At 32.7% G+C, this 23,933-nt stretch overlaps 1 protein-coding gene across 1 annotated transcript; it reads left to right on the plus strand.

The window, feature by feature from the left end:
- Window positions 1-1,828: 1,828 nt before the first annotated feature.
- Window positions 1,829-10,681, plus strand: LOC134254839 (annexin A5-like). The gene is made up of 16 exons (XM_062737380.1): window positions 1,829-1,952; window positions 3,099-3,130; window positions 3,440-3,650; window positions 4,090-4,166; window positions 4,380-4,484; window positions 4,743-4,790; window positions 5,239-5,310; window positions 5,731-5,974; window positions 6,264-6,358; window positions 6,798-6,911; window positions 7,144-7,234; window positions 7,375-7,475; window positions 7,990-8,241; window positions 8,479-8,554; window positions 8,923-9,035; window positions 9,664-10,681. Exons 2-16 carry the CDS (start codon window positions 3,116-3,118, stop codon window positions 9,787-9,789), a joined length of 1,740 nt encoding a protein of 579 aa, XP_062593364.1. The 5' UTR covers window positions 1,829-1,952; window positions 3,099-3,115; the 3' UTR covers window positions 9,790-10,681.
- Window positions 10,682-23,933: the final 13,252 nt, after the last annotated feature.

Raw genomic sequence — 23,933 nt, forward strand, 5'->3', positions numbered from 1 at the left:
GTAAAGATATTTATTTAGGAAAATTTGTTAATACTTCTTAAAAACGCGAACAAAGTCTTCCAAAAATAAAACCTTTAAAAACTGGAAAATTGGGATTTTTTAAAGAAATAAATAAAAAAAAAACATAAGACCCAAGGGTCACACCGCTCACCTGAGCATTGTGGCTAGGAAAAAAGCAAAACCAGTTTAGAACTGAAAGGCATAAATGCATAAGTAGTCCCGACCTACTCTTAAAAGGGAGAGAGGTTATGATTTGAAAAAAAAATGAAACTACTCTAACTAAAGATGCTTAGATAACTCTGACTAACTGTGACTTTCTCTACAAGTTTGAACTTCCGTTGAGGCTCCTCCCTACCCAAGGGGGTCAGGATTTGATCAAACATGAATCTACACCACCTGCAGATGCTTCCATAAAAATATGACCTATAATGCAATTGCTGTTCTTGAGAAAAAGATTTTTAAAACAGTTTTCCTCCTCTGTTAAACTTTGATCGTCCATTGTGGCCCCACCCTACACCCGTGGGTCATGTTTTTAACAATCTTGAATCTACACTACCTGAGGATGATTCTAAATGAGTTCCATCTTTCCCAACCTAATTAAAATCAGGCTTCTCAAATATGCGCCGTACGTATACACTCTGCGTAAGACGATTTTAATTAGATCATCTTTCCTGTCTAGTGTTTCTTGAGAAGAATATTTTTAAAGATTTTTCCTATTTATTTTTATGTAAAACTTTGATCGGCCATTGTTTCCCCATCCTGCCCACAGGGGTCATGATTTGAACAAATTTGAATCTACTCTACATGAGGATGATTTCACGTGAGCAGAGTTTTTTCCCACCGGCAAAATAAATATTTATCCGGTAATTTTCTTCATGTAATTTAGGGATCGGTAAAAAAAATTGGATCTTTCCGGAATTTTAACCTATTAACTTCTGAATTTTAGTTATGTGAGATTGTCTTAAGGGTATGAAAGAATAAACTCGAGGGCTTTTACGACAGTTAGTCATGATTTTTTGTTTGCCATATCTGTGTTTGTTCGATCAATCAGCTGATTCAATTTGTACAGAAATCTTTACTGTAGCTTTATTTGGGGTGCAACATATGTCAACCGAATTGCTAATCATCATTACCTTGAATATAAAGAGTTTTAAAATAATCATTTTTGTTACATTAAACATTTCCCCAACATTTTGAACTTCGTTTTCTGCGGTAGGCAGCCATGTTGGGTTTCTACAATAAATATCACACCTGGTTAATTCAGTCCGGTGAATTTCACTAAAGCACTTGACCAGTAAAATTTTTTTTATTTCAAAAACTCTGCGTGAGTTCATCTTCCTGGCCTAGTGGTTCTTGAGAAGAAGATTTTTAAAAGATGCCTTTAATTTTTCACTAATACATAATTTTATCTCTCCTTGGAAAAGGACATACGTTGTCCTTCTTTGAACAAACTTGAGCCCCATCACCCAAGGATACTTTGTGACAAGTTTGGTTGAAATTTGCCCAGTAGAAGAAGATAAAAATGTTAGAAGTTTATAACGCCAACAACGACAACGCCATCGACTGAAAACACAATTTTCTATCAGAACCTATGGCTCAGGTGAGCTAAAAATGTTAATAAAAAGATTTCCTAACCCGATTGAAATAAAACTGATCCCGGACGAAATTATAAAATATGGATATAATTTAATATTTTCGTCAGAAAAATAGACTTTTTGTTCTAAAATTGTAAACAAATTATTTTTACTTATTTAACAAATCGATTTCCCAATTGAAACTATATAAGCTAGACTGAATATTTATTTATAATTTTATATTACTTTTCATCGGGATCGGGATTTGGATTTCAATCATGATGATGTTTTGACGTTGTCAAGGATGGGATTTTGAAAGACACCAGACTTGAAAAGAAATTTTTACTTTCAGACTTTTCAGGGAAGTACCAACTTGAGGTAAGGTGGCATACGTTTCAATATTTTGAATTACAGTCGTTATATAATAAATTTGGTGAAAGAAATGGATGCCATATTCTTATGCATGGCCACTCGGGCACCTGCAGACGAATTATTATGGTTATCAAACTTTTGTCTGAACTACATCAAAAAATAGTGCCCTTTCTAACAGCACTCTGAGTGATAGACTTGTTAAAAAAATCATTTCTGGTGCATGTATTTTTTTTTCAACCACATATCCTCTCCAGGCTCTTGATTGTGGAGGATTTTTTTTTTCAAAGTAAAGAAGTGTTTGGCTCAGAGGGCTATAATTAATGAAGACTACGGAATATTAAGCCTAGTTATCTTTTTATTTGTTTTTTGTTGCATTTATAAGGGATATTTTAGATGGCACAGCTATATACATGTAGTTAGAAACTTCAAGAATTAGTTCTTTGCAAATATGTGCAAGGAGAAAAAGATCACAAAATATTTAAACTGCATGAAAAAAAATTAAAGGGACTTTTTCAACTGACATGAGACACTATAGTTACATGTAGTTGTTGTTTCTGACAATTTTGCAATGTCTTAATTCTTACAAAATAATATTTTTATTGTAAAACAAGAATTTGATGTCCAATATTAAAAAAAAAAAACATAATTGTTCTCATAAAAGACGTTAAAAATAAATATTTAGAGGAAATTTTGGTAACCTTTTGGGGATGTTTTAAATGCAGCTAAACTTTAGAAGTATTAGAAGTATTCATAACAATTAATGCTCAAATTGATGCTGGTTGTGTATATATTTAATTGTATTCAATCAAAATATAGGCATTTGCTCTACCATGGCTCCGCTATCATCTAATTATCATATTTTTACTTACTCCTATAAGTAAGAGCCTTGGTTAACGTCCCTATGCTCCTTACATGGTGCCAATTCAAAAGTATCTCGCTGTGAATTAACCTCTATTAATGTTGGAAATTGATCGATCCAGAATTTCTATGCTTATAAGTTTGCAAGCTAGGAATTTGTAGACCTGTATCTGATGTTGACCTTTTTTTTTTTTTTTTTACATTTTATGTTTCATTAACATTATAATGAAGAATGCAAAATTAATCCTTTAATGAATGTGCATTGTATTGATTTTTGTTTCATTTGTTTTTCAGGCAGAAATAAACTGTCAATGTCATACTATCAGGTTTGCATATTCATATTATATCTGTATCTGACATAAGTTCAATTTCAAAGAAAGAAACATATATTCACAATTAATATGAATTTTTAGGGGATAATTATTAATTGTTTGTCTTTGGGATGACATATCATATATCACTCATATGGCATGACATAGATAGAAACATAATGAATAAAAAAACATAATTAAGAAGGGAAAAAACATACAATGATAAAGAAATATATTTTAGATAATTGTAGGCATGAACTGATAATTTTTACTCCAGCATATTCCTTGGGAGTGCCTTAGCATTGAGTCAGTTTTTTTTTTTAGAGTAACTACCCCTCCTATGGTGGAGGTGGGGGGTATGGTGCATATGGGGGAGGATACACTAGTTCTGGTCCCCCTCCCCCACCACAGGGATATGGGGGCTATGGAGGATACAGTGCCTACAACGTCAACCAGTCGGCCTACAACCAGTACCAGATGGGAACCGCCCCTCCCCCTCCCACAGGGGGGTATGGAGGTTATGGAGGAGGAGGAGGTAAGTGTAGAATGATAGAAAATACGAAGATTTATTTATATAATTCCTTGCAGCCAGTTGGTTTCATGAGCTACAGCATCTCCCAAAACAGTACAAGGGTGTTCATGTAGTGTCTGTTTGTCTGCCTATTATTTCTTTATAGTATTTGTATGTATACTTAAAGCTCCTTAGCAAAAAGTTAAAGGAATTTTATTTCTTCAATAAAACACAATGAATGTAAAAAAAAAATTCAATGTTTTAGTGATTATCATTTGAAACTATTTGTATTTCAATATACTGGGATAGAGTCCTTTTACTGATGGATCTCATTCTGGATGCAGTGGATATAATTAACCCTGAACATTTGAATGTCAAGTTTTGTACAAAGATGGCAGTCATTGAAATTCATGACGTTGTCAAGGTGGAATTTCAGTATTTTAATATTTTCTTTATCCTCTAGGATATGGATCAAATCCATTCCAGGCAATTCAGGGGTGTTATCAACAGTATCAAAGCAATCCCCAGTATCAGCAGCAGGTTTGTGCTTTGCTTGTTATTTTCACATCAACACATACCACAGAAAATTAGGTTCAAGCAAAGACGAGGTTGATCTCATTTCATGAGTCAATTACATGTAAGATATGTGTTGTAATACCCAATAAATGTTACATAATAATGTAATAACTATTTACCGGTGTAGTATATAGACAACTATATGTGTTGTTATTATCATTTATTACCGTTGTTTAGCACTGGCAACCACCCCCACCACCGCCAGCACCACAGGGAATGGTAGACCAGTACAATCAACAGATGTACCAGAACCAGTGGTATGCTCAACAGCAAATGAAAGAAGTAAGACATTTCTTATTCACAAACTGCCAGCCTTAAAAGAGATAAACATTTCTTTTGCAATATAAATTGTATATGTAATTATATATTCAGAGTATCAGTGAGTGTGAGGGCTGTCACATTATAAATTTTTGTACTGTAGGTGATAATATCCAAGTTTTTGTTATTGACTTGTAGAAAAAATTGAAGCCCCTTCTCATTTACAATGAACTTTTTTTTTTTTGATTTGCTTGTGAAATTCAATCTTTCTTTTACTTGTAGCAACTTCAGCAGCAAATGGGCATAAAGAAAAAGAAGAAGAAGGGAAGGGTATGTATTTTATTTACCAATCAGAATTTTTAGTTCAGGATTTTTAAGCTGCTATATGTAGACATTTACTAGTTTTGATTTCAGTCAGAATTTTACACTAGTGTACATGTATTTAATTTGAAGTTAAAATGTTCATATACTGAATTTAGTGGTCAGCATATATTGCGTACATGTACATTACATTACATATTTAACTAAGAGACCAATACTGTGCAAGTTGAATTTTAGCATGATGAAAAGTAAGTGATTTGTCCTTGAAAATCAGTATCTAATTTTAATGAGAACTAATTTTAGTGGTTTAATGTTGCATAGAAATTAGTGATTTAATGTTGCTTATATAATATGCTTATCTCTAATGTGGAATAAATCAAAAAGGAAAAAAAATGAATCCTCATTTCTGCTCACTTGGTATATGGTATCTATATATACATTTACTTTTTGTTGTCAGAAACAGAGGAGAAGGGCAGAGGAAGAGGATGAAGAGGAGGAGGAGGAAGAAGAAGAGGAAGAAGCTATTGATGTAAGTGATCCACATTGTATCTAGTAATGTAGGAAAATGAGAATTTTAAAAAAGTTCATTTTTAGCTCACCTGAGCCAATGCCTAAAGCTAGCATTTCTGTTTGTTGATCCCTCTGTCCATTTGTAAATATATCTATTAATAATAACATTTTTACCTTATGTGTGTGAATGGGGGGGAGGCAGTGGGGGCAATATATCCACATTAGGGGATGAAAGTTTTACTTGGTATATTCATTTTTAAGTAAAATAATAATAACGATCTTCAATGATCAAATGCATTGACATTTGATGTTCATGTGGGAAAAATATCATGGGTAAGGTAAACACAGGAAATCCATGAACATCCCCCCACCACCCTAAAAAATTGATAGATCAACAGTAGTCTTCGTCCAGAATTTGAATCTTGTATTTTGTTTACAGCCAGATCTGGAGGCGAAGCTGAAGGAGAGACTGCGTACTACCTATATTGATGAGTTGATGCGCCGCTTAAAGGTCTCAGGAACTCTGGACATCACGCAGGGTACCATTGGGGCCTACGCTAGGTATGAGCCTGAAGACCCTGTCTTCAAATTCATGGCTGAAAAGGGTGAGGATTTGTCTGAAAATCCAAAATGGGATCCTGAATATGATGTGCAGTACCTGAGAGATGCAATGAAAGGGTTAGGTAAGATTGCAAATACATATATCTGATTAAAATGGTGATGTAACAAATACAGTGTATTTTAAAATATTTCTTTTTAAACTGAGTAGATATTTTGTATTTTTCTTGCGAGAGAAAAATTGAGGTGTTCCCCTATAACCAGAATAAAACATTAATCTATAACAATGGTCTAAGAAGAAGATCCCCCATATTTTATTTTATTTATATAAGGAACATCACCTGGTCAATTTCCAGTGACCTGATATGAAGTCTGCTTCTTGCTGAAAGTTATTGTTGATTAATTCTAAATTAGGTACAAATGAAGACGCCATCACTCATGTGCTGACCACCAGAAACAATGCCCAAAGACAACAGCTGAAAAAGATGTTTAAAACAGCCTATGGAAGGGTAGGACTTTTTCTATATTGTATACCTTACTTTTTTTTGCCTATAGCTATCATGCTAAATTCTTTAAAACTTTTAAAAATTAATTATAAATATTGGAGAATTGAGTTAGAGAAGGCAGAACTTGTGAGAATTAACTTTATAAGGAGAGTACATGTACAATGTAATACTTTGAAAATTCAATCTTGAAAATGGAATAATTGATAATAAGATAATTTTTAATTACATAATCCGTCTTATAAAGTCATTTGATCAGTCAAGGACCTTAAGAAATAATTAAGAATAGTAGGTTTGTTATTAAATTTGATTAGGATGAAAACTTGTATTATGACGAAAAAGACAATATCATCCTCTATGTATATATGGTATTTTTTGTGTATTCTGTGCCTTAAAAAAGTGTTTAAAAATCATTAGCTGATTTATCATATTAATTAATTAACAGGACTTGATTGAGGATGTAGAATCGGAGCTGAGTGGGGATTACAGATCAGCAATAATGGCACTCTTTGTCCCTCCCCCTGTGTATGATGCATACTGCATTAAAGAAGCAATTTATGTAAGTAAATTTACAGCACATCAATTGGCATGTAATTAAAGCAATCACTTTAAGTACAATTTCTGATAGCTATTCATCAGCAGTATCATGGGCTTCTTGTTATTGATTATAGAGTGATTGTGTTATTTACCTATGTGTTCCAGTTGTAATATTAATACTTTCAAAATAAAAGCAATGTAGATCAGGTTAGCATTATTACCCAGGAGCCTTATGTTTTAACATTATATGATAGGGACCAGGAACAGATGAAGCCAGTCTTATTGAAATTTTTATGACGAGAACTAACCCACAAATACAGGAATTGAGAGCAGTGTATGGAGATGGTTAGTTTTTATTGTTTTCTATAACCCAATGTAGGGAAATTACTATTATAATCCATAGTAGACAAATGTAAGCAGACAAAATTTCAGGAGACTTCAAGCATAAACTAATTTCCTATAATATTGATCATTATTAATTATAGTGGCAAGTCCTCACAGAAAAGTATCAGGGACACTGATAGAGAAGGACATTGAGGGAGACACCAGTGGAGACTTCAAACAACTGCTTGTAGCAGCAGCACAGGTAACTAGATTACATATAATATTTGTTAGATAATGGACAGATATTAATCTCAGAAATTCTATGAACAAAACAATCAATGGAAATTTCCTTCTTTTTATCAAATTAGCAATTGTCTGCACTTGGTCTTAAATTCATTGTTAAAATTGGTTGTCTAGTAGATACAGTGTACCTTAAAGATTAGAAATGTTCTAGTCTCAAAGCCCTCATTTGAGCTTAGACCAAAGAAAGAATTCCATCTGAGGGTATATTATCACTATAAATGAATACATGAAAGAGTAGATGACTTGATCAAGTACTATGGCCATAAAAACAATATACTTTTTTTCCCCTCTACAAACACCTAGGGTAATGACTGGATGTTTAAATACTACCAAGTACATGTATATCAATTTTGTCTTCAACATAATAATTTTCTTTTTGTCGTGGAATTTAATTTCATTTCTTTAATTAATTGAAAGTAAATAATGAAGTATAACTAATAACTTAATCCTGAGTTTTTCCCCCTATATGACAGGGTAATCGTAATGAAATCACCAGAGAACAGTTGGAAGGAGCAGTGGAGGAGATTGAAGTTGATGGACAAGGAACAGGAATGTTTCAGGTGAACTACTCCAAATTAGCAGACATGAAGAAAGCCAAGAGAGATGCAGAGAAGCTCTACAAAGCAGGGGAAGACAAATGGGGTACGGATGAAGAGGAATTTATCCGTATCTTCTCCACCAGAGATTACTACCAGCTACGAGCCACCTGGGATGAGTATGTCAAGGTAGGTTAGGACAACTGTTATTTGGAAAATCATTCATTCATGCCACCACCTTATTGTTTGTAAAATATCCATCCATTGGGATGATACCTTATGGGTCTCTCTCTATTTCTCATTAATATTGCAATGATCCTGTCTTTTTTTTTAATATTTCAAATTTAAACAATATATTAATAACAGAGAGTGTTTTCCTAGCATCCAGGATTAAGTTGTATGCTTTTAATTTTCTTGTATTTTCAGCTTACTCAAAGAGACATCACAAACTCTGTTGACAGAGAGACCTCGGGCGACTTCAGATCTGGCCTTAAAGCCATAGGTAACAGTTGTAGAAGACATTAGCTAAAGGATTTATCCATATTTTATATTAAAAAAAATATTCCCCTTTGTAATCAATGAGCTGAAAATGAATATGAAACAAAAATTACTATGAAGATTTCTACAGTGGCCCTAAAATTCTTGTGTTGTGATACAACATCCAAATACCATCTTGACTTTCCTCTTTTTTGTAAGAATATAGTTTCCTAACATTGGCTTTTGATCTATTTAAATAGTGGTATACAAACATCACTTTGATATCTGTATATACCGGTATACTTTACTTTCTTATCTTGAATGACACATTTTTGTCATTATGATAACATACCTGGTATAATTTTTTTCAAAGTAAAATTTTATCTTTTACAGCACAAAATATCAAGTGCAGACCAAAATATTTTGCCCAGCGCCTGAAGAAAGCCATTAAAGGATTAGGAACCGATGATAAGACCTTGATTCGTATCATTGTTTCAAGAGCAGAGGTAATTAAGAATTGTATGTGTAGGCTTTCCTTGTTCTGTTTTGAATTATCCAGCAGTTCATGTCCTAATAATTTAGGCCCAGTTATCCTGCAAACTGCAAATTTAAGAAAAAAATAATTTTCTGGATTTTGTATGGATGTTGTAATATATCTTTAATAACTTCTGACTTGGCATAGTGTTAATTTCAGGTTTAACCTTTATGTTTGATAAAAACCATGCACTGCATGTTCCTTGGGCTGATTGTGGCCAAAAATGGTACAGAGTGTTTGAAAAAATAATAATTCCATCTGTTTAAGTAGCATTTATAGATACAGGGTATTCTCTTTTGAAAGCAGATTCTGCACAGCTTTGCAGTGCCCTTGTTTGTTTAATTTTACTGTATGCTCAAGTAGATAGATTTTCAGTATGTATTAAAAATGCATGTGAACATGGTATAAAAACATTATCAACACTTTTAAGAATATATATGCTGTATATTCTTAGAAACCACTGCACTGTTTGTAGGTGACACCTTAGCTGTGGGCTCATTATTAGTGAGCACATCTTATCCAAATTGTAAATTTTGAACACAGAATTAATGAGCAGAGTTTGATTTATTTGTTTTATCTGAATTCTTTGGTTGTTTCAGATTGATATGGTCCAGATAAAGAAAGAGTTCCTGGCAATGACTGACCAGACCCTCTGGAAATGGATTCATGATGACACGAGTGGTGATTACCGTAAAGTCCTACTAGCTCTTGTTGGCAAAAATTGAAAACAATCAGCATACAAAGGACTCGATCTTCTTGGACTTTTATCATTTTCTTTTTTAACATGTATAGTATCTGGTATACTGTTGAATCAGGTCTAAGTTTTTTGATGAAACTATTTTTATTTAATAGTATTCTGTATTGTACTTTACTTAATGTGGTGGTTCTGTAAAAAGTAATGGAACTTATTCATGAGGAAACTATAAAGTGTTTCTCCTTTTCAGATTATAAACTGCAATGACTGCATGTCAGTGAGACTGCATATTGTTCAAATTTTCATGTTACTCTATCTATTGTATTATAAGTAGACGTAATATAACTGTATTTTGTGTTGGCTACATCTTTCAACCTATCATCATGATAATCATGCATACTTTTAACTTAATTATTGTATTTTTTATTATGTTAATTTTTCTATTGTAGAACTCCTTTTTATATAACAAAATATGTGTTCAATATTTCATAACTTTCCCTACTGTGTTTCAGTACTAAAACTATTATATTATCTTTCATAAGTAACTCCTGTCAAGTTTGATAAATCCTCTTTTGGACACCTTTGTTTTATAATCTTTTTTATGATGTAAATTTAATTTTTATATCTATTTACCGGTATTTTGGAATGGGTTATCATTAATAAAATGAAAAGAATTAAAAGTCACTATTCAATAAACTGAAAGTAATCATATGTAGGTAATGAAATCACTTAACTAGGTTTAATATTGTGTTTTTTAATTCTAATGAATTATTAAGTCATAGTTGAATTTATAGTGTTTACACTGTCTAATAGAGGGAGATTATACATGTAATTTTGAAATAACCTTTACAAAAAACCTACGGTTGTTGTAAGGCCTAGGTAATTGTATGAATTGTTGAATCATTAAAATTCATGGGTGTCAGTTTTTGTGTATAGTTTTTTTCTACAGGTTTTGGGGTTAGTTATTTGGTATATTCTCTTATACGTACAACTTGGAAAATATTAGTTATCCTAGGGTACATTGCCAGTATGAGATGGAAAAGGAATCCACCATCTAACTCTACCGATAGTTTGTTTGGAATTCATTTTCAAAAATTATTTTTAATTGTATCAGATTGAGAAGGAAAAAAGAAATTAGTCAAAATCTTAAAGACAACTTGAAATTTCACTTGTAAGCAAAATTTTCGAAGAAAGAAATCAAAACATCCTCAGGATTTACAATAAATACTGGCATAAAAATTCTCTCCTACTTCCGACTTGTTTAAAGATCTGACTTTTCTGACCTAGTGTATCGTTAAATGTAGTCATATTGTTTTTCCTGTAGTGAAAACAATTTATTGTTTTTTTTTTAATATTGATAGGCATTAACAGAAAATCTCTGATATAATTGCTTTATTCAGGAAAATATTTTTAAAAAATTCTCCACTTAAGAGTTTAGTATGAAAATCAAAAATTACTTTTAAATTTTGTAATCCTTGACAGTATTTTTTGCACAAAAATATCAAAAGTCGACACGTTTTTTAACTGAGCCTATACATGTATGTAAGCTTAATTCAATTTAAATTTTACTTGATAGCATTTTTTTGTAAATTTGGATTTATATCAAATACAACAAGCATACCCAAAAGTGAGAATTAAAATATTCCATTCCGTCTGTTTTTCAAAGTGAATTAGGTAATAGTCAGTTTCAAACTAATTTTCAATAAAATCATGTATAACAAAATTGGACTTAATTATTTTGACTGACAAGTATAGTAATTCTCATGTAAATAAAAAAATTATTCATCAGTCAAATACAAGTGTTTGTTTCCTCTGGATGTTTTTGCGTATCCAGTCCATATTGTCCAATGAAAAAAATAGTAAGGATAGCTCTGTCGAAAAGTACTTCAATATAATTTTTTATTGATAATTTCATTTAGTTGTTCTATGAAAAAAATATATTATTATATGATTGAATAATTTCCATCTCTCTGATTGGCTGAGATCCAACTATGTTAGAAAACTACTATGTTGTATTGACCTGCACGTGACATTCCAGGTCAATACAAGGATTTATTTCCTCTACATGGATCTAAAAATAGATTGGGAAATTCCAAATTGATACAAATTGTTTTGGAAAGCTATTTAAACAACTGTGATTTTTTTTTATGTGAAAAAAATAAGCGAAGAATATATATTTTAAAGTGATGGTGGTAAGAGGGGATGCAGGGACCCCCCTCCAACACTTTTACTGAACAACATGTTTTTTTTTTTTTACTTTTTGGCCGTCAGTTTTCCCTGATAACGCTCCTTCCTTTCAAAATCTATCCTATAAAAAGACTGACATTATATTATTTTTTTTTCATGGCAACTAAAATTGATAAGAAAAAACCATTTTAAATTGATACGGCTGGTAAAGGTTTATTCACATTTTAATTCTGTTTCTCTTCTGTATTTGGCTAGGACTTAATTAAATGCAAGTTAAAAAGTAATGAGCTGTACAATCATTTTATTAGTGAATCATATAATAAAACAATTATTGCTGTTTTTTCGATCAATACAATGATTTAACCATCTTCGAAGTACAATATTCGCCTCGCCCTTCGGGCTCGGTGAATGTTGTACTCCTCAGATGGCGAAATCATTGTATTGACTGAAAAAAACAGCAATAATTGTATATTATGTAAATTTATTGAAAAGCCCTTTGATGTAATTTGTTGTCGTTGTGGCTTACTGATTCAGCATAGGTAAAGTAAGCATAGCGACAATTACAACCGATGTAAACACAGGCATCGATTTTGAAATAGAATTTTTTTTTACTTACCTGAAAAAGTTCAAAAAAAAAAAAAAAAAGGAAAAAGGAAAATTTTGAAATGTGTGTGTGTGTGGGGGGGGGGGGGGTATATATGCAAACTTTTTTCACTACCAATTCTTTCCAATATACATTACTTAACCTTACAATACTATATTTCCTTCATATTACTTTACTTTAGTATAAAGTGGGGGGGGGGGGCTAGCCTTTCAATGAACATTTTCAATAGTATAAGTATTGTTGGCAAAAAAAGTGGGGGGGCAGCCCCCCCCCCCCCCCCCCCCCGCCTGTTGCTACGTCCCTGGTAAAAGAAATGGTTGCACTAAGCAAGGGTTATCAGCAAGTTTATCTAGGCTTATGAAAAAGGTAAATGTTAAAATAAGGCGCTTACAGTAAAAAGTACATATGTATATAGAATTGCGGAAAAGCAGCATAAGTTGTCGTGGAAAAGAAGAATTAATCAATGTCGAATCGTGAAAAAGTGTAGCTACAGAACTGTAGCTCTCCTGAAAAAAATATATTGACAGACCGGACTGTCAATATATTTTATACGGAGAGCTACAGTTCTGCAGCTAGAAAAGGTGGAACTGTGACGGTAATTTGTTAAAATGAAGTATCAAAGTAAAATTATGTCATAGTTGAGCTTCTATTTCTCACTTTCATATTTGGCATAATAGATATTTTGCTCTCCCTGTTTGTCCATCTGCTTATATAGTTATTTATTTTTCTCAGTCCCTCTCTTTTTCATTTGAACCGTTTTAAAATGGACACATTTGGTCACATACATGTATGTACATTGCTGGGTACTTGTCAACTTCCCTTACTTATGCAGCAATATACCTTCATCACCTCCATACGGAGTTTACATCTCTCTGTTGATTCCATACGCAAGAGCATGCTCTACGTATGTACACTCTAAAACGAGGTAAGATATATGGACAAACAAATTGATGAAACAAGAATGTCAGCAGTCTCGTTTAAAGTCATCATTTTGTAAATTCTATAGTCCATACAATGACTTTGTCAGCAAATAATGATTTACGTTTTATTTTTCATACTGATTGTTAGGCCATTATCTATACACTGAATTGACGATGGATTTTTCCGCTGTTTTCCGATCATGAAAAGGTCATCGGCTGATCGGTCAGCAGGGAATGTTCACTCCTCTATGAGACCTGATCCTACCTCTGATGTTTCGGAGGTTCCTATTTGCTCGCATGGACTTTTGAGCTTGAATACTGTTCGGTATCTCCAGATATTGCATCTTAAGCTTATGTGTTACAATTATTTTTTTGTGGTCATATTATGATTTATAGATTTAACCAACTTTGAAGTATGTTAATCGAGCACGGATTTTAGTTGTAAGGTGGGTAAATCATCGTATTGACATAAAAAACAATATTCTAATATTAAATGATACAAATCTTTCTTCATGTTTTACACTGGCGAAGACACTAGCCAAATGCAATGAAAAATATTGTGAAAATAAACACAAAATGTATTAATTTGGAATTTCTTAATCTATTTAAGAGATGAAACATTACTGTTATACTTCGGGATTTTTGTTTGTTTCATAAAGAATAGGGTAACAAGTCTACCATTTCAATACTGCACAGAAGACAGAGCAGGCATATTAAAACAGAATTTCAATTATTTTAATTAAGATAGTTTGTAATAACGCCGATGTAAATTGAATACATGTAAATAAAATTAATACTTTAAAAACAATTTATAAAATTTTAACCCCTCTGTGTGGGAAAAATTTCGAATCATATTCGCGTGCTTAAAAAATTAAAACAAAAATTTCAAAATATGAATAATAAAGCGTAGTTGCAAGAAAAAAAGAATTTATTTGTTGTAGGTTTGTAGCATATCCGGAAAGAATGGGTAATAGAGTGAAAATTAATTGTAGCTATCAAATACTCTGTGACATAAAAATGAATCTGAATAATGACATCAATATAACTTGTTTTTTTGTTGTTTTTTTTTTTACAATAAATACAAGAAGAGAGGTAAAATTTGTGAAGACCCCGATACATTTTAACAGGTTTGTGAAAGTATTTCACTTTGTTGGGGGGGGTTGTCGTGATTTGGATGTAGTTTAAGTTAGTCTTCTTTCGAATGATTCCTGAGGCTTGTTCAATAGAGCGAGCACTGACGAACATTTCTATTGCAGGAATAAGGAATTTTGAGTAGCGCTCGCTCTTTCTTAACAGGCCTCTGGTGAACGAGATAGAGCATTATTCACTGTTGGGATCAGTGGATGCTATAAATAGAATATATCGGTTGACGAGACTTGTTTTTCATTGGATGCACTTTGATCTCTCGATCTTTAGTCACGTGTTCATTTTGGTGGGATTTTTCTGTTGTTCTTTTGTTCACAAGTCGCCATACTGGAAGTGAGTGTGATATGTTTCCGTTGAATCATTTGTCGTGTTTTAAAGTTGACATGGATTTTTGAATTCTTATACCGGGTGAGTTGTCTTGAAATGAATGCATTTTGTTCCATTTCGTAGCGCAAGTTTGATTTTTTTTTTGTTGTTCCAAACTTGTAAAACTGAGTTGATCAGGACTGTGAACACAGGACAGTTGGGCAAATGTTCAAAGATTTTTCCTTGTTTATCAGATGTACGTCCTGGACGATGTCGTGAAATGGGAAATGCCCAGTTGACGGTATCTCTTCATTCGAGCAGCCGTGTTTCTGCAGTCATCGGCAGGTAAGATCACGTGACAGTTACAAAGTGAAACTGTATTAGTAGTTATTGGCAGTTACTTGAAATATGAAGATCAGGCTCATCGGGAATCCTGGGGGCATATTTGATATTTTCAGTTGGGGGCACTATCAACCACCAAAAAATCTTTCACAAGCATGCAAAAAAGGTCATTGAGCATTTTAATTGAGGGGGCAATCTTTTCAATAGTACTACTACTTGTTTTCTATATATAGTATACTGTATGTTTTCTATAGTATAATATATGTTACATTTTGAATCTTCAATCGGACAAACACAAGAAAAAGATACAGATAAGTCTTTTTATCAAATTGATCGATGCATGTATCCATAAGATTCATTATCAGGTCCAGCACAATACCCCGATAAAGGTATATAGCTTGATAAAGCTATATAGCTTTATCAAGGTATTTAAAATACCTTGATCAAGGTATTTTATGTAATGAAAATTCCAAAAAATTCTTTAAAAATTAAATACTGAAAGTTGAGTTCTGTGTTTTTGTCAATGTGTCTACTCGTGCATGAAAAACAATGTGGTAGCAAAAAGAAAGCATAAAATAACGTCTTCTCACACGACACATTTTTATACTGATTTGTTTGTGTTTAAGTACTTTACATGCATCGGTGAATTTACTGACAACAACTCGGAACTCGACTTTCAGTAATCAATTTTTAAAGAATTTTTTTGAATTTTCATTAAATAAAATACCTTGATCAAGGTATTTTAAATACCTTGATAAAGCTATATAGCTTTATCTAGCTATATACCTTTATCGGGGTATTGTGCTGGACCTGATTATGTTTGATTACCAACTAAAATATTCAACACTGAACAAAATTTTAAACATTAATGAAAATTAGCCAAATTTCCAAGTTGCATCAATTTTTGCATGCTACGTTGAATTTCACAATGTCAAAAGCTCATATAAGATGTTCTAAATAATCTCCACAATTTAACAACAAATGAAAGTTGCTTTTTGAAATGTGTATAAAACCTTGTCACATATTTCTGCTTAGAGTCACTCCTCATTTGAAGGTCTATGTTCTTTTTGAGCTCATTCAGTATCTGTGGTCTAGGATTTTAGACCCTGTTCATTAAGAACTGGGCCCCTACAGAAAAGAGCCCAAATCTTGAGATTGTCAAATGCAAAGGTCAAACTCTTTCCTTTTATTATTGGAAATTTAAATACTAATTATAACTTCAAATTATATTTCAAAGTTCAATGTATGCTGAAAATGCTGATATTGCCAGCATCAATTTCTTAAAATGTCTATCAAACACTTTTCTTGGAAGTAATGCTACACTAAGAGACTCCATTTCACCGAATAAATCTCTGTTTCTTTAAAAGACTTTAGGCTTTCTGGAATACCGTGTCATTTATCAGACATTGCCTGTCCCTGCCCTTTAACCTTGTTACTAGCCTTCTGATAATAAGCATCCTAGAAAGCTTCTATTCTTTTGGAAAATTCATTTCAGCAACTTCTAAATGAATATTGGTAACATGAATTGAAAAAAAAACAGCTTTACAATTCAGCACTGAGTGGATAAGTTAAGTCCATTTAGAAAAATATTCAAATTATGACAACCGCGTTTATAGCACAATTAATCATTGTAAGACCAAGCTTTCCCTGACTTTTTCACATGGAACAAAAATGCAGGATTTGGTGTTTAAAATGATATATATATAGTTTGTAATAGAAGTATGATAGGTAAGTAAAATAATTAGATATAAAATGTAACATATATTATGAAACACCCTGTATATCAGCAAAATTATTGGGGGTGGCTTTCCTATATGGCCATGAAGATAGCAAAGAGTACACTATGGTCAGGCAAAAGAATCGATTACAGAGGTCTGTTATAATCACTAGATTTGACCACATACATTGAATTAGCTATATTTCTTTCTCTGGTTTATCCAAAATAGGTTGATTTAGCTATATATTTGCTCTAGTGTACATGTAAAAAAAAATTGTATCAGGCAACATCAATTTAAAGCAATATGAGCTGCAACTCTGATGTTGAAAATTTTTGTTGCATAATTGTAATTAACTATTTCAAGGACAAAGAAAAAGAATATTCATAAACTTTTGTTAGGCTCATACAATGTATTTGCAATTTGCAAAAGCACTTTTTATAAGCTGTGATAGAAGCAATATATTACATTTATATATAGGCCTAAGTATCAACATAACAATTCTTAAATAATTTTTTCATTACCTTGATGCAAATATAATAATTTAATTCTTTTCATATTCTTTTAAATATTTAAAGAAGTTTTTTTTTTTTCTTTAAAAGTTAAATATTTATTGTTAATTAACAAATTAACAGTACACATTATTACACACCCTGAACAAAATGAGGTGGGGATACCAATAAATTGTGTATGCGTGACTTCTTACTTTGCAAATTCTATATAAATGTTCTAATAATTATTCTTGAAAAATCTAGCCCTTCTCTTAAGTTTTACGATGTTGTAGATTTTTTTTTTATCAAAGCTAAGGGAGATCGTTATATATAACTTGATTATAAAAACATTTATCTATATGTGTTTATGCTATTTTTTCTTCATAATACTGACAAATTATCTTTTCCTTACACATTTTAACATGGCGTTTTTGCTATAAATAAATTTTAAAATGAGATAACTCTTAAAAAAAATTCACTGAATAAAAATACAAGAAAATACCCAAGAATCAAAATAAAAAACATCGGGGCGGGACATTTTGAGAGGGGCGGGCGGGGATGAGAATCTAAAGATTAATTTTATATGGCCTTATGCTCATACAATGTATTTGCAGTCTGAAGCACTTTTTATAAGCTGTGATAGAAGCAATATATTACAATATTGATTTCTTAAATAAAAATACTAGATTGTACAAAAGTCTTCCACTTTTATTACTTTGTTCTAGTCTAAAATCATAATAGGTTTAAATTATAAAAACATTTATCATAATAACACATTTTAACAGCTAAATAATCAAAAATGCAGCTCATATTGCTTTTACGGATCTGGTTTTAATTTTACTTATATGGAAATAATATATTTTTTGATGATTGATAATCATGTAGCAGGTATATATTTGTTTATTATAGTGTCATACAAGCATTTGATTTACATTTGTTATACATTTGATGTTATGGAAATTAACACTTTGTACTCTGTTCATAGGATCTATATGTCATTAAGTACAAACAAATTAAGACACATGATTCTTAAGGTAGGATTCTTCTCATATTTCTAATATCTAAAAATTAATGAAATTTCCACAGAATCAAGAAGACAATATCAGAAAGTGATAATATCAGTGAGATAAAATTTGACCGTTTTATATTAGAGGCAAGGTCAGGTCAAGGTCATAATCTTTTTACTTGACATTAAGAATAAAAAAATACTGTTGCTAATCATGTGATACCTACTTCTATTTCAGAAGTTTAAAGATTGTTCTTTTTGCATAAAAACATATTACTATATCGGGTCTATAGGATAATATTACCAAATTTACATAAATAATTTTACTAAACTGGATAAGGGCTAATCCGAATTTTCTCTGTTTTTCTTAATTTTTTAGGATATATTAGTTATTTTATATGCTTCCTATATTTAACTTTTTCTTGTTTTCACATATAATAAAGTAGTCTTGTAAATGTACAAAATGATACAAAAACAAAAAGTTTTGATTGTTTACTAAGAGAGAAAAAATACAAAAATTTTTATGGATTTTTTGCTCAAATCTGCACTTTGATAGGAAGCGTTTAAAAGCTAACAAAGTTCTAGTTTGTTTGAAAAATCATAATTATTTGACAAATTTTGAAAGTTTAGTCCCTCATTATTAATTTAACTTACATTTGAAAATTTCACCAAGTCTTCGATTGTGTAAAAATTTATAACTAAATTCATTGTTGACTATTATAATTTTGAGAGGCAGAAAAGAAAATATTTTCATATGCCACCATTCCGCCAAAAATATAGTCCCTGCTAGTTTTCAAACGCAGTTTACCATTTCTATTTAAAGTTGTACAATTGTGACAAGGAAAGAAAAATATGGTCTTTCAAATCCCTTAAACACCTCAGTATATAAGACATGTAAGCGAATATACTTTGAATGTTTCATCTAGTCAGAAACCAGAGAAGAATCCTACATTAATTGCCTTTATGGACAGTTAAACCTTTTTAATGTTTTTAAACAAACAAACTAGAGATCTATTTTTGTTGATTTTAAGCATGTTTCTCCTTTTGAAATTTTACTTTTTTAAAATTTTGCAAAGAATGATTGAAAAATTTCATATTCTGAAATAGGGGGTATGTGTGTTCAAAAGGCTGTTTTGTTAATTTTTTCTGGTCAACAATAATAAAATATGTGTTTTTGTTAACCTTAGATATAATTCTTTATAGGTTTAAAGAAAAAATGGCACATAAACAATTTAGATTTTGAGATTTATAAAAATAGAAATTTTCAAATATTCTCCTGGAAAATCAATTATTTTTGATTTTCACAAGTTTAAACATGAATTTGCTGTGATTTGGTGCCTAGGGAAATAAAATATGATATTAGACTTCTTTATGTTCAAGTTTGGCAACAAGATTGCCACTTCTCCTAAGTATTAAGAATAAAATTAAAAAATTGTGAACTTAGCTAGTGTAAAGATGTGTCAATCATACCCACCAAAATATTTGAAGTTTTAATAACTTTTAAATGAAATAAGATTTTTAATTTATTTTTGTGTGAAATGCTATTAAAATATGTAAGTCGTAATATTAGGCTTAAAAAAAAAGAAGTTTGTTTCCTGTAACATTCCCCAAAAATCAAAGGTCGGTAGGTCGGAATTTTTTTTTTTTTTTTTTTTGCTTATGAATGGTCAAACATCCCCGGACTGAAAATACCAGGTGTTATATTTACAGTGGACACCCAACATGGCATCCAAAATGGCTGCCGAGCGGCAGAAAACGAACTTCAGAAAGTTGTAGGGGGAAACTGTTGTTACAATAATGATTAGTCTTTATATTTAAGGTAAATGTACACTAAGTTGGCACATTTTATGTCTCAAATTAAGCTACAAGCTATTTTTTTAATTCAATAAATGGAATCAGCTGATTGATCAAATGAAGTTTTGCCATTTGTCAGAAAAAAAAATCCACCCGGGGATAATTTGAATGGGTCATTCGGGTTACAGGAAACAAACATATTTTTTTTTTAGGCCTTATACAGAAAATATTAATTTCAAACCTCTGTCCATACACCTTTAACATTAAGACATAATGACATGAACTTTGACTTTGCCATAACAAATATAATTGTCTATCATCAACATATTGCGTAAGCGGCCATTTTTTTTTTTGTGTTTTTGACCTTTAAGTGGGGCTTAAAAATAGATGTGCATCCCGATCTCGACCTTTTTGTAAAATTTGAATTATGCTCAATTTTTTTCAAACAGTCATCTGGACTGACATTTTCTTAAATGCTATCAGTCCAGAGAAAGTTTTACCAGCTTTGCCTACCAGACTAGCTTCGGAAGCTGGATCTGACCTACTTTTTCAGATGAGTCATGAACAGGTCAATGTTTTGGTACAGCTCTCATTTCTAAGTAACTATGAGCCCTTTTGATGACCAAACTTGCATGGATGATACATCTAAGGATGTACACTTTAGATGCTGGATCTGACCTACATTTTCCGAATGAGTGAACAGGTTAATGTTTTGGTTCATGTCCCATTTCCAAGTAACTCGAGGACTCAAACTTTATTGCACTAAGGTTGCACACTGATAGACTTAAATTGCTTCGGATGCTGGATCCCACATACATTTTCCAGATAATGGACCAGGCAAAAGTTATGGGTGCAAGTTTAACACCAAGAAACTATAAGGCCTATATTAATCAAATTTGCATAAATGATACATCAAAGGATGAACAATCTCAAACTTGCTTCAGATGCTTGATTTGAATTACATTTTCTTGATGGGTGCCTAGTTTTAAGTTTTTGGATAAGTCTATTTCTAAGCAACTGCAAGCCGTATCAGATCAAAATTGCATAAATTTTGCATTTTGGGATGTAACTTCTAGAATGTTAATTGCGGGACTTTGCCTTACTTAAAGACAACTTTCGTTGAGGTGAACTTTGATCTCTGATTACTTAATAGTATGTTTTCATCTCCTTCCCAATTCTCTAACAAAGTGTTTTCTTTGTTAATTTGTTTGTTTGCCTTTTTTCACCTTATTCCTTCTTCTCAATTTCCCAGCACTTCATTATGAAGTTGAAGTAATAAGGACTTGGAGAAGGAAGGGCAAAATGAATTGGAACAGCATGCAAACAACACTGGAATGGATTTCTTTGTTCTCTCTTTGCAGAGACTTCATTGTTGGAGATGGTATTACAAAGACTTGGAGGAGGCTGGGCATATAGGATTGGAACAGCATGCCAACAATGCTGGAGTGGAGGTATTGCTAAGTCGTTAAGGAAAAGCAGAGGTGAGTTGGTTTCATTATCATTTGTGCACTCTTACTAATTAGTACTAACATTTCCCTCCCCTCCCCCACTCTCAACACATTTTTTGTAGTAGTTCTTTCCTTTTCTTTTTTGTTCTGTTGTTGTTTTTTCTTTGTCTAATCTTCTCTGTTCTCTCTTTGCCGGGATGTCATCGTTGGAGATGGTGCACTTGGAGGCTGCTGGCTCTTCATCGTTGGAGGAGGCTGGGCATATTGGATTGGAACAGCATGCCAACAACGCTGGAGTGGAGGTATTGCTTAGTTGTTAAGGAAAAGCAGAGGTGAGTTGGTTTCATTATCATTTTTGCACTCTTACTAATTAGTACTAACATTTCCCTCCCCTCCCCCACTCTCAACACATTTTTTGTAGTAGTTCTTTCTTTTTGTTTTTTGTTTTGTTGTTTTTTCTTTGTCTAATCTTCTCTGTTCTCTCTTTGCCGGGATGTCATCGTTGGAGATGGTGCACTTGGAGGCTGCTGGCTCTTCATCGTTGGAGGAGGCTGGGCATATTGGATTGGAACAGCATGCCAACAACGCTGGAGTGGAGGTATTGCTTAGTTGTTAAGGAAAAGCAGAGGTGAGTTGGTTTCATTATCATTTTTGCACTCTTACTAATTAGTACTAACATTTCCCTCCCCTCCCCACTCTCAACACATTTTTTGTAGTAGTTCTTTCCTTTTGTTTTTTGTTCTGTTGTTTTTTCTTTGTCTAATCTTCTCTGTTCTCTCTTTGCCGGAATGTCATCGTTGGAGATGGTGCACTTGGAGGCTGCTGGCTCTTCATCGTTGGAGGACGCTGGGCATATTGGATTGGAACAGCATGCCAACAACGCTGGAATGGAGGTATTGCTTAGTTGTTAAGGAAAAGCAGAGGTGAGTTGGTTTCATTATCATTTTTGCACTCTTACTAATTAGTACTAACATTTCCCTCTCCTCCCCCACTCTCAACACATTTTTTTGTAGTAGTAGTTCTTTCCTTTTGTTTTTTTGTTCTGTTGTTTTTTCTTTGTCTAATCTTCTCTGTTCTCTCTTTGCCGGGATGTCATCGTTGGAGATGGTGCACTTGGAGGCTGCTGGCTCTTCATCGTTGGAGGAGGCTGGGCATATTGGATTGGAACAGCATGCCAACAACGCTGGAATGGAGGTATTGCTTAGTTGTTAAGGAAAAGCAGAGGTGAGTTGGTTTCATTATCATTTTTGCACTCTTACTAATTAGTACTAACATTTCCCTCCCCTCCCCCACTCTCAACACATTTTTTGTAGTAGTTCTTTCCTTTTGTTTTTTGTTCTGTTGTTTTTTCTTTGTCTAATCTTCTCTGTTCTCTCTTTGCCGGGATGTCATCGTTGGAGATGGTGCACTTGGAGGCTGCTGGCTCTTCATCGTTGGAGGAGGCTGGGCATATTGGATTGGAACAGCATGCCAACAACGCTGGAATGGAGGTATTGCTTAGTTGTTAAGGAAAAGCAGAGGTGAGTTGGTTTCATTATCATTTTTGCACTCTTACTAATTAGTACTAACATTTCCCTCCCCTTCCCCTCTCAACACATTTTTTGTAGTAGTAGTTTTATACTTTTGTTTTTTGTTCTGTTGTTTTTTTCTTTGTCTAATCTTCTCTGTTCTCTCTTTGCCGGAATGTCATCGTTGGAGATGGTGCACTTGGAGGCTGCTGGCTCTTTATCGTTGGAGGAGGCTGGGCATATTGGATTGGAACAGCATGCCAACAACGCTGGAGTGGAGGTATTGCTTAGTTGTTAAGGAAAAGCAGAGGTGAGTTGGTTTCATTATCATTTTTGCACTCTTACTAATTAGTACTAACATTTCCCTCCCCTCCCCCACTCTCAACACATTTTTTGTAGTAGTTCTTTCCTTTTGTTTTTTGTTCTGTTGTTTTTTCTTTGTCTAATCTTCTCTGTTCTCTCTTTGCCGGGATGTCATCGTTGGAGATGGTGCACTTGGAGGCTGCTGGCTCTTCATCGTTGGAGGAGGCTGGGCATATTGGATTGGAACAGCATGCCAACAACGCTGGAATGGAGGTATTGCTTAGTTGTTAAGGAAAAGCAGAGGTGAGTTGGTTTCATTATAATTTGTGCACTCTTACTAATTAGTACTAACATTTTCCTCCCATCTCCCACTCTCAACACATTTTTTTGTAGTAGTAGTTCTTT

This window comes from Saccostrea cucullata, unplaced genomic scaffold, assembly GCF_032062105.1.
Source record: "Saccostrea cucullata isolate Sc308-1 unplaced genomic scaffold, CSIRO_AGI_Scuc_v1 ctg1407, whole genome shotgun sequence".
Lineage (NCBI taxonomy): Eukaryota > Metazoa > Mollusca > Bivalvia > Ostreida > Ostreidae > Saccostrea > Saccostrea cuccullata.